This window comes from Sciurus carolinensis, chromosome X (assembly GCF_902686445.1).
Source record: "Sciurus carolinensis chromosome X, mSciCar1.2, whole genome shotgun sequence".
NCBI classification, from domain to species: domain Eukaryota; kingdom Metazoa; phylum Chordata; class Mammalia; order Rodentia; family Sciuridae; genus Sciurus; species Sciurus carolinensis.
The window spans coordinates 83,009,734-83,029,262 of NC_062232.1; the positions used below are offsets into that span (position 1 = coordinate 83,009,734).

The window sequence follows — 19,529 nt, forward strand, 5'->3', positions numbered from 1 at the left end:
TACTCTAATGAAATTGTCAAGGCCAGTTTGCTAGTCCCTTATAAATTCCCTCACTTTTTTCCCCCACCAGTACTGGAGATTAAACCCAGGGCTTTGCACATGCTAGGCAACTACTCTACTACTGAGTTATATCCCCAGCTCTTTCTATTTTATTTCAAGACTGGATCTTGCTATGTTGTCCAGGCTGGTTTCTTTCTTTCTTTTTTTAATATTTCTTAGTTGTCAATGGATCTTTGATTTTATTTATTTATTTATATGTGGTACTGATGTTCAAACGCAGGACCTCACACATGCCAGGCAAGTGCTCTACCACTGAGCCACAACTCCAGCTCCTCGGGTTGGTTTCAAATTTGAGATTCTCCTGCCTCAGCCTCCTAAGTACCTAGTCCCTTACACTTTTTTTTAACGCGCATAAGACAGAAAGCTGTAGTTAGGTTCCCAATCCAATTTTCAGGTTTGGGAGTTCTTTATTAGTTGATGCTAAGTGAAGTTAAATTACTTCAGAGAAAACTGAAGGTTTATTAAATAAATATGAACTACTGTCTCACCACGTATGTGTCCATAGAGAGGCCTATGTTTTGCAGTGCCCAAAATTTGTCATGTTAGGCAAGTTATTTCATTGCTTAGGCATCAGTTTCAAGGTATACAAAAAGAAGGTTGCTGGGCATGGTGGTAAACACCTGTAATTCCAGTGACTCAGAAGGCTGAGGCAGGAGGAATGAAAGTTCAAGGTTAGTCTGGGTAACTTAGTAAGAGTCCATCACAAAATAAAAAGTAGAAAGGGTTGGGATGTACGTTAGTGGGAGAGCACCCCTGGATTCAACCCTCAGTACTGCAAATAAATAAATAAATAAATAGGTGTCAAAGTCTTAAGATCCTTTCCAATGTGTGTTTATTTGAGGCTATAAAATGATTGAAAGCATGAAAAATGACAACAATTTTTCAGTTTTACTAAAGAGTAGCTATCAGAAAAATTGCAGTCTCGATTTTCATGCATGAGTAAATAAGATTTCTTCAAACTACTCTGAAAACCACATAAATATAAGATGCGCTAGTCATTTCTGCTGAAGTCTTTTCCAAATACATTACCTTAACTTTTGATTATTCATCTTTCTCTAAAATTGCAAAGTTTCCACCTACATTATATTTTGGTCTCAAATCAGGGAGTGCCATTACATTTAAAGCTTTCCTCTATTTTTAAATTTTTATTTTATTTATTTATTTTTTGTACCAGGTATTGAACCCAGGAGGGTTTAACTGTTGGGCCACATCTCCAACCCTTTTATATGTTATTCAGAGACAGAGTCTCACTGAGTAGCTTAGGGCCTTAGCTAAATTGCTGAGGCTGGCTTTGAACTCAGCATCCTGCCTCAGTCTCTGGATCCACTGGGATTACAGGTGTGCACCACCAATCCCGGCCTATCCTTTTTTTTTTTTTTTTTTTTAGGTACTGGGGATTGAACCCAGGTGCACTTTGCCACTGGGCTACAAACCCAGACCCCTTTTTCCCCTCGGTAACCCCGGGGAGATTAACCAATAAGTTACACTCCCGACCCCCTTTATTTTTTGAGACAGGGTCTCAGTAGGTTGCTGAGGCTGGCCTCCATCTTGTGATTTTCCTGCCTCAGCCTCCCTAGATCATAGGACTAGACATGCGCCACCGCATCTGGCAACCCCAGACTTTAAAAAAAAATATTTATTTTTGGTACCCGGGATGAAACCCCGGGTGGGGAACTTTACCACTGAGCTAAATCCCCAGCTCTCTTTCTTTTTTTTAATTAAGACAGGCTCTCCCTAAGTTTCTAAGGACTTAGCTAAATTGCTGAGGTTGGCCTCCAATTTCCGATCTTCCTGCCTTAGCCTCTTGGAGTTGCTAGGATTACGGGCATGGACCATCGCGCCAAGGCTTTTTTTTTTTTTAATTTTAATAAGGTCTGTTTTAGTTGCTGAGACTGGGCCTCAAACTTTCCATCTTCCTGCCTCAGCTTCCCCAATTGGTGGAATAACAGTTATGCACTACCACACCTGGTTTATAGTTCTCTTATTCCTAATTTAATAAGAAATTAAATCAGGTCTTAGACTAAGCCATTGCTAATATTTTAGCGAGCTTCTTTATGGTCAATGGATTCTTCAAGGTTAGGAATATATTCGCTACAGCCCGCAATCTGCAATCTTCTAGGTTGTTCAACATCTGGTTTAGGACACAGGTTTCCAGAAAACGTGGGATGTTATCCGTCCCTACTCTAGGTAAAAGGAGGGCATAACTTTCCTCCCAACCCCCTAGCTTCACAGGAGGAGAGCGATTGCACCCTTTCAATCTCAGCAAGAGAGAAATCGCTTTTACAGTGAAGTTTGCGGTCTCATATTTTCCTGCAGACTCAAATTGATATCTGGGGTCAATATGGGCAAAATGAACACTATAATCGATCATGTTAAATTTAAGAATCCGGACACCAGTTACCCGCTTCTACGCAAAATGACGAATGAGAACATTATTAGAAGAGTGAGAACGCCACCCAATCAGCTAACTCCAGCAGCAACGGCCCACTCTCTGCGTTTCCCCAGGCCTACGTAGGTGGGGCAAACCGCTCTCCGTAATTGGGTCTGCGTCATTATCTGCGCGCGCGCAGACTCCCGCCGTAGAACTGTATTCCAACCAATCAGGCTTCAGCAGAACACGTCACTCCGCCCAGTCGCCTCCCGGATCTCCGCGGAAACGCATGCGCGGGTCGCGGCCCGCGTCTTTGAATTCGGGAGGTGGCTTTCAGAATCCAAGGTTGTGGCCGAAGAGTGTGTCAGGTGAGGAACTTTTAAACACCGCGCGAAATAGGGCCTCTGAGAGCGAGGGGAATATCCCAACTTCGAGGGCGGTACTATATTGTGAAGGATAACTGGAGTCGGGATTTCTTCCAGCTCATGAATTTGTCTAATGGGTGTCGTCTTTGATAATTTCGCTCTCTGCTTCAGCAGGTTGTGAGAGTGGTCCTAGGCAAGCACTGACACGGTTCACCCCATGGGGTCAGAAACTGCTTCCCCACCTTCTTTCTTAGCACTCTAGTAAACTACTACGAGTTGGACCGTCCCACTGGATTATATATGTTATATATAATAGGTTACTCTGCTGTTCTAGATAGGTGGGGTTGAGTAAGTGTCATTTCGAGCATTCTTAGTTTTTCCTATTTGAAGCCAAAATTTTAGAATTCATTCTTGGTTCTCCTCTTTCTTTTTCCTACATCTCATTCTTTTGTTGTAGCCGCCCAGTCTACCTCCACAACATATCATGAATTCAGTCTTTTTCCACCACATCTTAGGCCTAGTGCAGACTAGTGATTCATCTTCTGGACTTCTGCAAGGACCTTTACGTGGTCTCTTGCCGCTCTTTGACTCTTGATGTTCTTGTCTCCATACTGCAGATAAAACGGTCTTAAAACACAAATCAGATATTGCTCCCTCCCCTGAAGACCGTCCTCCTCTTCCTTCTCCTGTGCGAAAAATCCAAACTCCTTACTGCTGGCCTACAAGATGCAGTGTGATATACTCCATGGCTGCCGTTCTGACTCTCACCACCCCTTGCCTCTGGGCATTATCACCAAACTGGTGTTGCTGCTGTTTCATTAACATACAAAGCTCTTTCTTGCTTTAAAGTCTTCGAATGTTTTCCTTTTCCCTCCCTATAAAATACTCTTGCAATAGATGCTTACATGGTAGGTTCCTTGACACACAAATATCAGCTTAAGGGTTACCACAGAGGGACTTTTTTGAACACTTATTTCAAAGTAGATTTCCACCCCACCCTATTTCTATCACATCTCTGTATTATATTTATTATTATTTGTTATTTATTGATTCTCACTTCTCCTTCAGCCTCTCTCCACAGTGTGAGTTTCATGAATGTAGGGACCTTGATTGTTTTATTATTTTATCCCTGGTAACTAGAATTGTGCTTGGCATATAGACAATATTCAGTAATTATTTACTAAACACATGCATTAATAAATGGAGAATGTTTCTGTCTTGAGAATGCTTAGTATGGCTCCCAATTTGGCTTTTTAACTATGTAATTTTAACTGAGCACTGACAAAGTGGGGACCATAATGATTAAAAGCAAAATCAAGGAGGAGTGCAGAAAATAGGAGTGGAGAAAGTAAATTGAGTTCATGAGGTATATTAATTTTGGACTTGCTTATATTATATAGCCATTCTAAGAGGACACTTTAAGTTTCTCACAGTTCAGCTGATAAATATTACCTTGGCCAGTTGTTAGTTTCTATTTAGGTTAAGGGCTTTCTGAAAAAGTTAACCTATATGTTTTATTTCCTAAATTGTTTTGAACTTATTAATTGCATGTCTTTTGTGTGCTAGGCACTAGGTACTAAGTGTGGGAATATAGGCAGATATGGTCCCTGTCTTTGTGGAGGAAAAAGTATTGTTTGACTAATGATAACAATGATAACTTGACACTTGTTTCTGTATAGAACATATGTAATAATGTCACCTCAAAAGAGAGTCAAGAATTCCCAGGCACAAAACAGAACTTCACAGGTTAGTAGTTGTCAGACCAATCTCTCAGCCTGGAAAGCAAAACCAAGCAACTCAAAGAGTATCTTGAAACAAAACACAGTGGAAGATTGTGAACATGCTGATGATCAAGCTGAAGATGCTCTGCAAATAACATTGGAATATTTTGAAAAAGGTAAAGACATTGTTTTCCTTATGAAAGTCCTATTTTGATAAAAATACTCATCTTTTAAGATTTTTTAAAGGAAAACATGTTTTCCTTATTTATGCATTTGTTTACTTACATTTGTTGAGAATTTACTGCATATCAGTATACTAGTTATTATGAACACACAATGAAACATCTTTCCCATTGGAGTGGTTCCCAAACTGCTGTACATTGTGATCACCTGAGAATTTAAAACATATTGATACCTAGCATCCACTCTTAGACATTCTGATTTTATTGTTATGAGATGCAGCCTGGCATTAGGACTTCTTAAAGGCTTCCTAGGTGATTACAATGTATAGCAAAGTTTGGAACCATTGTCCTAGTGTTGAAAGAGATTATAGTCTAAGTTGAGGACTTTTAGTTAGTTTATAGCGGGGATGCCGGACGTGATACAGTTTTTCTCATTAAAGGTACTGTTGCTGTTAAATATTTTAGACTTTTAAAGGCTTTCAAGGGTTGGAAAAGTTTTTTCATATAAAGCCATTCCTTTAGAGCATGCCAAGTTGTGATTGTTGGGGCTAAGGACTGAAAACATTTTAAAGGTCTTATTATTTAATATTATTCTTTTCTTAAGGACCTATTAAAACTTCAGAGAGTAAAAATAAAATCTTGGAAAAACACTTGAAAACTGTGGAAAGTACGGCTTGGAAGAATGGGTTAGCTGCAGAAGCAATTGACATTCTATTAAATGTGGCACTCAGTGGCAAATTTGGTATGTCAAATGGATACATTTGTCATGTGTTTGCTATTGGTTTTGCCTTTCAGACTTTGGATTAGATTATTTGTTGGAATCGGTTGCAGTCTTTATTTTGCTATTCTCCTAAGATTAATCTGGTAAGATTATAAAATGGACCTTTCTTGGGTTTAGAGTACTTTATGAGCTAAAAATTTCTGTCTGCATATTGCTGAAAATGGCCTGTTACCACCTACCTTGCAAATTAAATGCAGAATCTTGTCACCAAACACATGGAACCATTTTTAGTTTTTTCTTTTTTTCTTAGGAAGCATAGAGGGGCTGGGGATATGGCTCAGTTGGTAAAGTGCCTGCCTCGCAAGCACAAGGCCCTGGGTTCAATCCCCAGTACCAGAAAAAAAAAAAGCATAGATAATATTTTATTTATTATTTGATAATATTTTAAATAATGCTGCTGGAATGCATCTTAAGAGATCACTTACTCTTTTTCATTGCCTTCAGGTTTACTTATCTAAGACTGGTTCCTTTTTGCACTGTTTTCATTCCAGTGTCTGTAATCTTTAACAGTCAAAATGCTTTTTGTTTGTGTAAATGTTTCCTTTTCTGTTCTAAGGTTATTGATTGGTGGTTGCAGTAGGAGAGGTTCTTAGAAATAACACCTGGTCAATATTATTTTTACTTGAAAAGATTCTTTAAACCTTCACTCATCCAAATTCAGAATTGCAAGGTATTTTAGTCCCTAAATATACCCATTTTAAAGAGGAGGAAACAGGCCTAGAACAGTTAGAGACCTTCATAATGTCAGAGCAATAACTGGGGAAATCAGATCTCTTATTGCCGGGCTAGCAGTTATACTGCATACTACATGACTATTGCTTTTTTTTTTCTACTTAAAAAAAAAAAAACCTAATACACTCATCAATACTGAATTCTTTTTTTTTTTTTTTTTTTTTTTTTTGTGGTACTGGGGATCGAACTCAGGGCCTTGTGCTTGCAAGGCAAGCACTCTACCAGCTGAGCTATCTCCCCAGCTCCTGAATTCTTTTAATACTAAATGTTTCTGAATCCTTGTGTATTGGCTTGCTTTGTGTATACAAGTACACAATAGCATCCAATTTACAAGTGTGTGTTTTAAAGTAAAAACACATTCCTAACTGAATTCAATCTGTAACTCAAGTATTTTTTTTCCTCTTTTACCTGATTAGTTCTGTGTGTTTTCTTAGAAAATTAAGTTAGATCTAATAAAATTGACTTTTATTCTTGTAGGAAGTGGTTTCAAATTGTTTGGTTCTAATACCTTTCCAAGAGTACATGTTGATTAGTGTCTATCAAGATCAATTTTACCACTCACTTATCCCATTAAAACATGTATAGAGGGGCTGGGGAGATAGCTCAGTTGGTTGAGTGCTTGCCTTGCAAGCACAAGGCCCTGGGTTCGATGCCCAACACCCCCCCCAAAAAAAAACCATGTATAGAAAGTACATGTTTTATATTTTGGAATTTATCCTTGGTGATATTTAAAAATTAATGGTTAGGGAGTTTTCATGATGTATGCCAAGTATTTCAAAAGGCATGTCTCAGGCTCTGGAAACTTGTATATAACAATTTAAAGTGAAACACTCTGGCTTTCTGTTGTTTTCATTTTTCTTTTGGGCTGAAATTTACTAAGGTTGAATATGACCTCCTTAATTCCTTTTCTCTCTCTCTTTTTTTTTTTTTTTCGTACTAGGGATTGAGCACAGGGGCACTTGACCACTGAGCCACATCCCCAGCCCTATTTTGTATTTTATTTAGAGACAGGGTCTCACTGAGTTGCTTAGTTAGTGCTTTGCTTTTGCTGAGGCTGGCTTTGAACTTGCAGTCCTCCTACCTCAGCCTCCTGAGCTGCTGGAGGTGTGCACAACCCTGACCGACTCCTTTTCTCTCTTTTAGTTGGTTCTTTGATACATCCCCATCCCTGCTAGATCTTTATATGTAGCTCTTTTGGGAAATTGAAATGCATATTTAGATGCATATTTTGTGGGCAGTTATACTAGAAATATCATTATAATTAGGTTCAAAGGAATCCTGAGGAATTACTTAAAAAGTCACTGGGAAATAAAAGTAGAGTCAGTACTGAATTCCTTCTTTGAATTTGGTACATGTGTAAGGTGTCAATGGTGAGACCGTTTTAAAATTTTAAAATGTTAGAGAACAGGAGTGGGAGAGAAAAAATACATAAAAATAAGAAACTTCAGAGTAGAAAGCAGGGATTTTTATTCTTGTGATTTTTTTTTAACGTGCCATCACTGCTTTCTTCTCCACAGGGTAATGGGATAGATATTGATGATATATATATATATTTTTTTTTTTTGGGGGCGGTGCTGGGGATTTGAACCCAGGGCCTTGTGCTTGTAAGGCAAGCACCCTACCAACTGAGCTATATCCCCAACCCAGCTATATTTTAATTGAAACATTTTTAAAGGATTTTTTTTTAGTTGTAGATGGCCACAGTATCTTTATTTTATTTATTTATTTTTATGTGGTGCTGAGGATCAAATCCAATGCCTCACACATGCTAGGCAAGTGCTCTACCACTGAGCTACAATCCCAGCCCAATTATTGAAGCTTTATTGAACATAAGTTAGAATAGGGAATATACAAAGCCATTATCTGTAACTGGCTTCTATTACTAGATGAAAGAATGCAATGGAGGCCAGAGGGCAAGATGGAAAGATTAGACTAGAATAAAATATCACCTCCAGCTAATCCCAAGAAGATGTTTCATTTTGCTATCCTTCCCCCTTTTCTGGGGCAGTGGAATCTACACATTTATTTATTTATTTATTTATTTTTTAATGTTTTTTATTCTTAGTAAGTATACATCAGTTTCATTTGGGAACAGGAAAAATGTGAACATTTCAGACTAATCTTAGTACAGTATATTTATTTATTTTGAAATGTAGCAGCTCATGTAAGATGTCTACTGTGGCTTTAAATAAATCAGTCTGTTTTGCCATTAGAAATAATAAAATAGGGCTGGGGCCGTAGCTCAGTGGTAGAGCGCTTGCCTTTCACATGTGAGGCACTGGGTTCAATCCTTAGCACCACGTGAAAAAATTGATGAATAAGTAAAGATATTGCGTCCATCTACAACTAAAAAAAATTTAAGAAATAAGAAAATAAGAAAAATTTGAAATTTCTCTGTGATTAAAGACTTTTTGAGATATAATTCACATATCATAAAATTCATGTATTTGAAAATTCAGTGCTTTAGCTTATTCCCAGAGTTGTGCAACTATCAGCACTATGTAATTCCCAATTCTTTTTATTGCCTCAAAAAAACAAACCCTATGCTCATCTCCCCTTTTAAAATAGAAATATGTGGGCCAAATAATTTGCTTCATAGTTTATTTCAGGAATTAGAAGTACAGTTTTGTTTTGAGCATTGTTTTATAATGAAGATAAGAGGTAATGAAGATAATTCTAAATATTATATAGTTTTGGTTTTTATTGCCTTCAAGATAAAGTATGATTTGTATGACCAATAGTGGATAATAGTAAGTAAACAATTGAGATACTAAAATGTAGTTTAATTTCGAGTTTGTTGTCCAGGGAATGCTGTAAATACACGGATACTGAAGTGCATGATTCCAGAAACTCTAATATCAGAACATTCTGTGGTTAAGGCAGTCTCCTGGCTCTGTGTTGGCAAGTGTTCCGGTAGCACCAAGGTAATCTTTTTAAACACTTTGATGATAAGTCCTTCAGAACCACTTAAGGGCTAGCAGGGAAGAGCCTCTTATGAAGTAATGGCAGTGGCCTTTTGTGTAAAGCCTGTAGTTTTGGAACAGTATAGCTCAATATGAGGACTCCGTTCGAACAGGAATTTTTACTGAGAAATGAAATCTATTATTGTACTTTGTGATAGAAGCGTGTAAAACAGCCCTGAGGGGGAAATTAAGCTCTTCTGTGCCTGTTAGTTGTATTTCTTTAAAGATAAGCATTTTGTCTCTTGATAGGTACTTTTTTATCGTTGGCTGGTTGCAATGTTTGACTTCATTGATCATAAGGAGCAAATTAACTTGCTTTATGGCTTCTTTTTTGCTTCATTGCAAGATGATGCACTGGTAAGTAAACATTGGATAGCATCTAGCATCAATCAAATAGTACATGGATATGAATTGACACACCATATATGTTTCAGGGTGCTATCCAATGTGTTTTCTGTGTTTATTTAAAAATATATCAAATATACAGAAAGTATAAAGAATAACATAGTACAACATTGCATTATCTCTCAGATTAACAAATATAAAAATTTTTACCATATTCTATGTCATCTTTAAGGAAATAAAAGTATTACAGATTGAGTTGATTCCACAATGGAGTCTCTTTGCTGATCTAGAGCAGTGATTACCATTTTTTTCTCTCTTAAACCACTTTAGCAAACTCCTTTGGGTCACTTACTCTACATTTTCTTGATTAACACTGCAAAAATTTCATCAGAATTAATGAGAAGGAGAGGATTACTTTTTATGAGTTGCCAATGGACTGATTATGATTAAATGGCATAATTATTCCCATTAAAAACATTAATAACTCTAAGAAATCAATCTACTGTCCTCCTGGAAGACTTTCAAGGATTATTAGTAGTTCACATACATTGTGAGCAACACTTCTAGCAAAATTCTTCTATAGGAAAGGAATTCATTCACTAATTTCATTTTTAAAAATACATGTTTCAGCCAGGCATGGTAGTATGCTCCTATAATCCCAGTTACTTGGAAGGTTGAGGTAGGAGGATAGTAAGTTCAACTTACTGGGACAACTTACAGGGATCCTGTCTCAAAAAATAAGAAAGGGCCAAAGGGCCGAGATAGTAGCTCAGTGGTAGAATACTTGCTTATCATTCACAAGGTCCTGGGATCAATCCCTCTACTGCAAAAAATAAAAAAAAATTTTTATTGTGTTTCTTGCATTGTAGTACGCACTGTAGAAGATTCAAACTTTAACACGGAGTTTCTGTACTCCAAGAATTTAAAGTTTACCTGAGGAATTAAGGAACGCACATGAAGTTAAATAACTCGAGAGTGAAATTATGAAGACAGTATATGATAGTGTGAGGATAGTAATTGCTACAGTATTTCCAAGAAGGAAGAGAGCACTAAATCAGAGGGATTAGAAAAAAGTATCATAAGATATGTGGGTGTTGAGCTGGGCCTTGAAGGTTGAATAGAAGTTGGGATTTGATGAGAGGAAAAGATATTTGAATATTTCAAGAAAAATTATGAGATGCATATATTGTTTAGGGAATAATGACTAGAAAAACATGTTCAGTACAGATACTTTTTTTAAAATTTATTTTTATTATAAACAAATGGGATACATGTTGTTTCTGTTTGTACATGAAGTAAAGGCATAGCATTTGTGTAATCATACATTTACAAAGGGTAATGGTGTTTGATTCATTCTGTTATTTTCTCCTTCCCCCCTACCTCTCCCACCCTTCCTTTCCCTCTAAACAGTCCCTCCTTCCTCCATTCTTGCCCCCCTCCCACCTCCCATTATGTGTCATCATCTGCTTATCAGTGAGATCATTCATCCTTTGGTTTTTTGAGATTGGCTTATCTCACTTAGCATGATATTCTCCAATTTCATCCATTTGCCTGCAAATGCCATAATTTTATTATTCTTTATGGCTGAGTAATATTTCATTGTATATATAATACCACAGTTTCCTTACCCATTCATCAATTGAAGGACATCTAGTTTACGTCCACAATCTGGCTATTGTGAATTGAGCAGCTATGAACATTGATGTGGCTATATCTCTGAAGTATGCTGATTTTAAGTCCTTTGGGTATAGGCCGAGGAGTGGGATAGCTGGGTCAAATGGTGTTTCCATTCCAAGCTTTCTGAGGAATCTCTACACTGTTTTCCAGAGTGGCTGCACTAATTCGCAACCCCACCAGCAATGTATAAGTGTACCTTTTTGCCCACATCCTCTCCAACACCTATTGTTGCTAGTATTCTTGATAATCGCCATTCTAATTGGGGTGAGATGGAATCTTAGGGTAGTTTTGATTTGCATTTCTCTTATTACTAGAGATGTTGAACATTTTTCCATATGTTTGTTGATTGCTTGTAGATCTTCTGTGAAGCAGACACATTTTTTCTGAATATTTTTTATTTGCAGTGATTGAATCTGCTGATGGAATCTGCAGATACAGGCTGACTAGCTGCTGATGGAACTGGGAATGAGAGTTGACTATAGACATAGTATTGAAGGTCCAGATGAAGTTAGAGAACATGAATTTTGGACCTTGCAAATATGCACTAGTGCCAGGCGTGGTGGCACATGCTTGTAATCCCAGTGACTCAGGAGGCTGAGGCAGGAGGATTACAGGAAGTTCAAGGCCAGTGTCAGCAACTTAGTGAGGCCCTATCTCAAAAAGTAGAAAGGGATGGGATGTGGCTTAAGGGTTAAGTACCTCTGGGTTCAATCCTTAATTTAAAAAAATCCCCCCAAAAATATGCAAGAATGAGTGATTTATCCAGAGTATGAGAAAGGGGAAAGAGAGTGATTAAACTTTGGACCATGGAGTGAAAAGGGAAGAAAGTAAAGACAAAAGAGGGTAGATCTGGAGCACATACATCTTAGATTCAGGATGCCTTGATGACATTCAGGAAACATTGAACTTAGGGGCTGGGGAGATAGCTCAGTCGGTAGAGTGCTTGCCTTGTAAGCACAAGGCCCTGGGTTCAATCCCCAGCACCCAAAAAAAAAAAAGAAACATTGAGCTTAAAAGGTGGATTGATAGCAAGTTGTAGCACTGAAGTTTATGATTGAGGGGATGACTCAACGTAATGACAAGGTTCTGAGAGACCACCAGGTGTTTTGTTGATGTACAGTGAGGGAATAAAGGTTATTAAAGTAGATATTTTCTATATCCTTAGGGATTTTTTGTTGTCACTGTCCATCTGCCAGTAACTGAGTGAGGTATGTTAAAAATCAGCTACGAAGGCAGATTTGTCAATTTTCCTTTAAAATTCTCTCAATTTTTGTTTTCTGTATATTTTGAGTGTATTACAAGGTATATGCAGAATTATAATTTTTTTTAGTACTAGACCTTGAACCCGGGGGTGCTTAACAACTGAACCACAACCCCCAGCCATTTTTATTTTTTATTTTGAGACAGGTTCTCGCCAAGTTGCTTTCTACGTTGCTGAGGCTAGCCTTGAACTTGCAGTCCTCCTGCCTCATCCTCCTGAGCTGCTTTGATTACAGGCATGTGTCGCTGTACGTGGCTGTATTTCCCTCTTTCAATTTTTTTAAAATTTGTTTTTACGTACCAGGGATTGAACTCAAAGGCAATTTACTACTGAACTACATCCTCAGCCTGTTTTTTTTTTCCAATTTTTGATTCTTTCATTATAGTTATACATAATATTGGGGTCCATTTTGATATAATTATACAAGCATGAAATATAGTTTGCTCCAATTCAGTCCCGAGTACTTTCCCTTTCCCTGCCCTCCTCCCTCCCCTGTTCCCTTTCCTGTACTCTACTTCTATTTATTTATAGTTTTTTAAAATGATTGTATTATGGATATATATATAAACATGAAATTTACTGTGGTAAGTTTGATCAGATTCATTCCACTGTTTCTTTCTTTTCCTGTACCTTCTCCCTGCCTCAATCCCCTTCCTCTACTCTACTGATCTTCTATTTTCATGGGATGTCCTTCCACTTCTTCTTTCTTTGGTCTAGCTTCCAGTTATGAGAGAAAACATTTGACACTTGACTTTTGGGGTCTCAATTATTTCACATAGCATGATGTTCTTCAGTTCCATTACCAGCAAATGCCATGATTTCATTTTTCTTTGTGGTTGAGTAAAACTTGATTGTGTATATATACCACATTTTCTTTATCTGTTCAGCCCTTTTATTATTTGTTTGTTTGTTTGTTTATGGTACTGGAGATTGAACTCAGGCATGCTTTGCCATTGTGCCAGATCCCCAACCCTTTTTATTTTTTATTTTGAGACAGGATATCACAAAGTTGCCCAGTCTGGCCTCAAACTTGTGACTCTCTTGTCTCAACCTCACAAGGAGATGGGATTATAGGCATGCACCACTTTGCCCACCTGTAATCTTTTGATTTTTAAAAAATCTTTTTCTACATCTGTGTCTCTTTTGAAAATTGCATACAACTCTGTTTGTGTATATGGTGCTGGGGATTGAATCCAGGGGCTTGTGCACGTTAGGCAAGCTCTGTACTGCTGAGCTATACCCCAGACCCTGGATTTTAGTTTTGATCTTTTTTTGGGGGGAAGGGACTAACAGAGATTGAACCCAGGGTGCTTAACCTCTGAACCACATCCCCAGTCCTCTTTTGTTTTATTTGGAGACAGGGCCTTGCTGAGTTGCTGAGACTGTCCCTGAACTCATGATCCTCCTGCCTCAGACTCCCAAGCTGCTAGGATTATAGGCATGCACCACTGTGCCCTCCTTGTTTGATGATTTTCCTTTTGGCTTATTTTACTTCTTACTTTATTTAATTTTATAGTGATTATCGCTCTGGTAGAAATAAACTCAAATATCTTATTTTGAGTTTTCTAAATCACCTTTTTTTCTCCCTAATTCTTCTCTATCTCCTTTCTTTTTTTCTTTTTTTCCCTACTTTCTTTTGTATCGATTTTGGTTTTTCCTTTATTTTTGTTTGGAAGTTACATACTCTGTGATCTTCTCTTTAGTGTTTTTGTAGCAGTTTTCACATACTTACTCAAAGTCTAAGTATAGTTGGTATCTTTATCTTCTGTAATTCAAGGACTTTAGAGTGCTTTAACTCTGATCACATCCCTCAAAGTTATATGGTATTATTTGGTATTTCTTCTCCATCCTCCTCCACACACACAAAACAGACTTCATTATTATTTTTACAATTGAGTTTATTTAGATTTACCTTCATATTTACCAGTATCTTTGCTCATCATTTTCTTTTGTATCTTATACATTTAATATGAGATCATTTGCCTTTTTTTGTCTAAGAAGTATGTTTAGTAGAGTATAGACTATTCTTTCAGTGAAAATCTAAATGCTCTGTCTGAAAAAGTATTTTTTACTTGTTTTTGAAATCTGGCTTTGCCCTATGTAATTGATGCCCTAGGATAATTGTTAAGTTCTCTTAGGATAGCCACAATATTATTCCATTGGCTCCTTACTTCCATTGTTGAATCAGTCTAAATGTAATCTGTCTTTTTTTTTCTCTGTGGCTGCTTTAAAAAAGTTTTGAGATATAATCCACATGCCATACATTTCACCTATTAAAGTATGCAATTTACCGGTTTTTATGTAGTCATAGCAATCATTAACATAGTCAGTTTTAGACTATTTTCATCATCTCAAAAAGAACCCCCAAGCCAAGCATGGTGGCACATTCCTGTAATCCCAGCAGCTTGGGAGGCTGAGACAGGAGGATTGCAAGTTCAAAGCCAGCCTCAGCAACTTAGCAAGGCCCTAAGCAACTTAGTGAGATCCTTTCTCAAAATAAAACATGAAAAGGACTTGGGGTTGTGGTTCAGTCGTTAAAGTACCCCTGAGTTCACTCCCTGGTACCCACCCACCCCCAAAAAAGAAAGAAACCCATACCCTTGAACTGTCATCCTCCTCATCTCTATTTACCCCTAGCTTAAGAAATCCCTAATATATTTTCTGTCTATATAGATTTGTCTATGCTGAAATTTCATATAAATTGAATCACATAATATGCGGTCTTTTGTGAATGACTTCTTTTACTTAGCAAAATGTTTCTAAGCTTCATGTTGTAGCTTATATCAGTGCTTCCTTTATAAAATCTGTTCTGCTTTTTTCTATCCTGAAATTCACTATTTTAATGATTTCTGTGTATAATTCAGCAGCGTGAATTACATTCACAATGTCGTGCGGACATTACCCCTATTTCCAAAAGTTTTTCATTACCCCAAACAGAAACTCTATGCATTAAGCAATAACTCCCCATTCCTGCTTCCTCCTCTGCTTCTGATAACCTCTCATCTACTTTCTGTTTCTATGAATTTGCCTATTATAAGTACCTCATATAAGAAGAATCATATGATATTATCCTTTTGTGTCTGGCTTCTTTCACTTAGCATATCTTCAAGGTTTATCTATGTTATAGCATGTAGTGGAACTATATTCCTTTTTATGACTGAATAGCATTCTCTTCTATGCATATACCACATTTTTGTTTATCCATTTGTCTGTTAATGGGCACTTGAGTAGTTTCTACATCTTAGGTATTGTAAATATTGCTGCAGTAAGCAAGGTAGATAATAAAGTGTCCCTTAGTATCTGTGGGGAATTGATTCTAAGACACCATCATGGATACCAAAATCCAAGGATGCTCAAGTCACTCATATAAAATGGTGTAGTATTTGTGGATAACCAATGCATATCCTCTTGTGTATTTTAAATAATCTCTAGACTGCGTATAATACCAATACAATGTAAATTCTATTTAAATATTTGTTATACTGTATCCCTTAGGGAATAAAGTCAAGCAAAAAGCCTGTACATGTTCAATACAGATGAGTTTTTTATTTTTATACTTTTAGATATACATGACAGTAGAGTGTATTTTGACATATTATATATACATGGAGTATAACTTATTCTAATTAGGATTCTGTTGGGAGAAATCCTAGTTCTTGGCTTGCAGCAGTTTATGTCTCAAGTGTGTAAACTTGCAGAGAGGAGCATTCCGCTCTGACCACCTAGGAATGTAAACAACTGCCCCAAGTTGACCTAATGAGTGTTAACAAGGGAACCTGTATAGGAGCCTGGTGGTCTGATCCCCTGTGCCACATTGTGATTGGGCAAGAAACTTATAAAATGTGTACCTGTTCCTGCAATAAACGAGTTTGCAGGCTGCTCACCACAAGCCTGCTTCTATCCAACTCCCAGAGTCTGGGTCTTGACTCCTTGGCCCTTACCTGCACCTGAGCTAGCCTGGCACCCCTACAGTATCCCCAGCCCCAGCATTTCCATTTTAACCAGAGTTGATTGTCTTTTATTATTGGGTTGCAAGGATTCTTCCTTTCTTCTACTTCGTTTTTTTTTTTTTTTGGTGGTGCCGGGGATTGAACCCAGTGCCTCACAGATTTCAGGCGGATGGTCTACCACTGAGTTATAACCCTATTTGTTCTTTCTTTTTTCTAGATACAAGTCCTATATCAAATCTATAATTCGCTTAGGAGTTAAAACCAGTTCTTTGAGTATTTCCAGGTCATAACAGTAGTGTTAACTCAAAATGTAGACCTGCATAGGACTGGCTGGTGATTATAAAGTTTTGAGAGTAGGTTTATTTTCTTTTTACCCAGTCCCAAGATCAAGACAGGAAAGTTTATTTGCTGTCATTGTCCACACAGTGGGGTTTGTTTTTATTTCACAACAATATATTAGTATATAATTTTGTGGGTTCCAATTTTCTAATGGATCACACTTTTATCTCCTGCAACACCCCCTCCCTGCCACACACACTTTGTAGCTGTTAAACCCAGAAGTTTAAGGTTTGTAAGCTTTGGCAGAACATCTCGAGGAAAGAGCTTGTTTAATATTTAGTGTTCCCATATTCCCTTTGTCTTCAGGAGCTGCAAATTCTTTGCTTTCATGTCCACTCAGAAATGTGTTTATATAGCTGAATACAATTTAAAAAAGCTAAGTTGGCAGTAAAGCATACAGGTTCGTTGAGGGTATCTAATATATAATATTTCTATGAATAATAATCAGATTATGGCTGGGGTTGTGGTTCAGTGGTAGAGCGCTTGCCTAGCATGTGTGGGACCTTGGGTTTGATCCTTAGCACCACATAAAAATAAAATAAAGGGGTTGTGTCCACCTATAACTTAAAAAATATTTCAAGTATAAAAAAAATCAGATCATTGTAGTTAAGAAGGTCAATAAACTGTGTGGCTAATGTGATTTGTTGACCCAGAGCCTCTTATACACTAGGTAAGTACTCTGCCACTGAGCTATGACCGCAGCCTTGAGTTGTACCTTTTATAACCCAATTCATGGCATATAGTATGTAAAGTTTACAAGAACAGAACTTTTTGTCTGTTCATTCACTACTCAATAAATATTTCATGAGTGAATAGAACTACTTGTAAATTTCAAATCAAATGCAATCTCTTTGAGTAGTTTTCATTATACTAACTAGAGAATTTCTTGTTCACTTTGGCAAGAGAGAAGGGAGCCAATTTTCTTTTTCTTTTCTTCTATCCTTTTAAGAAAAGTATTTAATAAAGTATAATATAATGCAGAAAATTGCTGATCAGCTTGGTTAATTTTCACTAACTGAATGCTCTTGTGTAAATATTACCCAGATCAAGAAACAGCAGAAACAGGCCCAAATTTTCAAAAGTAATACTTTAGAAAAGTAATTTTCATATAATTTCGTGGGAATCTGACTCTGTAGCGACTCAGATGTGGTAGTTAAATATTTGCCAGAAAGGTGACTGTAAAATGTTAGCTGCACATGAATTTTTCCTTTATAGATATGATTAAAGGAGAATGTCAGATTTCTTATAATCCTGGAGCCCATGGCCAGTGATTGTGTGGCACTCATACTCAACATGATGAATAGTGTTGCTAATGGTTTGTATCCTAGGGGTGTGAGATAATAAATTTTTTATTGAACTCTAAATTCATGCTTTAAAGTACGTCTAGAGTCTGCATCCATTTCTATGCACAGAAAAGGCAATATGGAATATACTGTACTTTAAAGTTTAGAATCAAAGTTTTTAAAAGAAAGTGTTTTGTTGCTTTCTCTAGTTCCATTAAATAATTTACCTTTTTAACTTTTCCTATCATGTAGAGCAAGTGTTGGCAAACTTTTTCTTTTTTTTTTCTGTTTTTTATTCTGTCATTTATTTCTAATTTCAATCCATTATGATCTGATAGAATACAAGGTAGTATCTCTATCTTCTTGTATTTGCTAACAGTAGCTTTGTGGCATAAAATACGGTCTATTTTAGAGAAGGATCCGTGTGCTGCTGAGAAGAAAGTGTATTCGTTCTTTGTTGGATGGTATATTCTATATATGTCCGTTAAGTCTAAATTGTTGATTGTGTTATTGAGATCTGTGGTTTCTTTATTCAATTTTTGTTTGGAAGATCTATCCAGTGGTGAGAGAGGTGTGTTAAAATCACCTAGTATTATTGTGTTGTGGTCTATTTGATTTCTGGATTTCTGGAATTGAGAAGGATTTGTTTGACGTACATGGATGAGCCAATGTTCGGGGCGTAGATATCTATGATTGTTATGTCTTGCTGATTTATGGTTCCCTTAAGCAGTATGTAATGTCCTTCTTTATCCCTTCTGACTAGTTTTGGCTTGAAGTTCACATTATCTGAAATGAGGATGGATACTCCAGCTTTTTTGCTGTGTCCGTGTGCATGCTATGTTTTTTCCCATCCTTTCACCTGTAGTCTGTGGGTATCTCTTTCTATGACATGAGTCTCTTGCAGGCAGCATATTGTTGGATTTTTCTTTTTAATCCAATCTGCCAGTCTATGTCTATTGATTGATGAGTTCAGGCCATTAACATTCAGGGTTATTATTATGATATGATTTGTATTCCCAGTCATTTGACTCATTTTTGTTTTTTGACATGATTTCGTTTCTCCTTTATTTGGCTATTCCTTTAGGCTAGTTCCTCCTGTTGTTGATTTGCATCATTGCTTTTCATCTCTTCCTCATGTAATATTTTGCTGAGAATGTTCTGTAATGCTGGCTTTCTTTTTGTAAATTCTTTTAGCTTTTGTTTATCAAGGAAGGATTTTATTTCATTGTCAAATCTGAAAGTAAGTTTTGCTGGGTATAAGATTCTTGGTTGGCATTCGTTTTCTTTCAGGGCTTGGTAAATGTTGTTCCAGGTCCTTCTAGCTTTTAGGGTCTGGATTGAAAAATCTGCTGATATTCTTATTGGTTTCCCCCTGAATGTAATTTGATTCTTTTCTCTCGCAGCCTTTAAAATTCTGTCTTTATTTTGTATGTTAGGTATTTTCATAATAATGTGCCTTGGTGTGGGTCTGTTGTCATTTTGTATATTTGGAGTCCTAT

The 19,529-nt window shown here is 37.0% G+C and overlaps 1 protein-coding gene across 1 annotated transcript in view; it reads left to right on the top strand.

Annotated features, from left to right (window-relative positions):
* The first annotated feature begins 2,707 nt into the window (after positions 1–2,707).
* Positions 2,708–19,529, top strand: part of Cenpi (centromere protein I) — a 73,271-nt gene continuing 56,449 nt past the window's right edge. Inside the window, exons 1-5 of the mRNA XM_047536012.1 lie at positions 2,708–2,799; positions 4,476–4,693; positions 5,304–5,441; positions 9,018–9,136; positions 9,425–9,532. Coding sequence (XP_047391968.1) covers positions 4,489–4,693; positions 5,304–5,441; positions 9,018–9,136; positions 9,425–9,532 — 570 coding nt within the window. The 5' untranslated portion in view covers positions 2,708–2,799; positions 4,476–4,488. The remainder of the gene's footprint in view (positions 2,800–4,475; positions 4,694–5,303; positions 5,442–9,017; positions 9,137–9,424; positions 9,533–19,529) is intronic.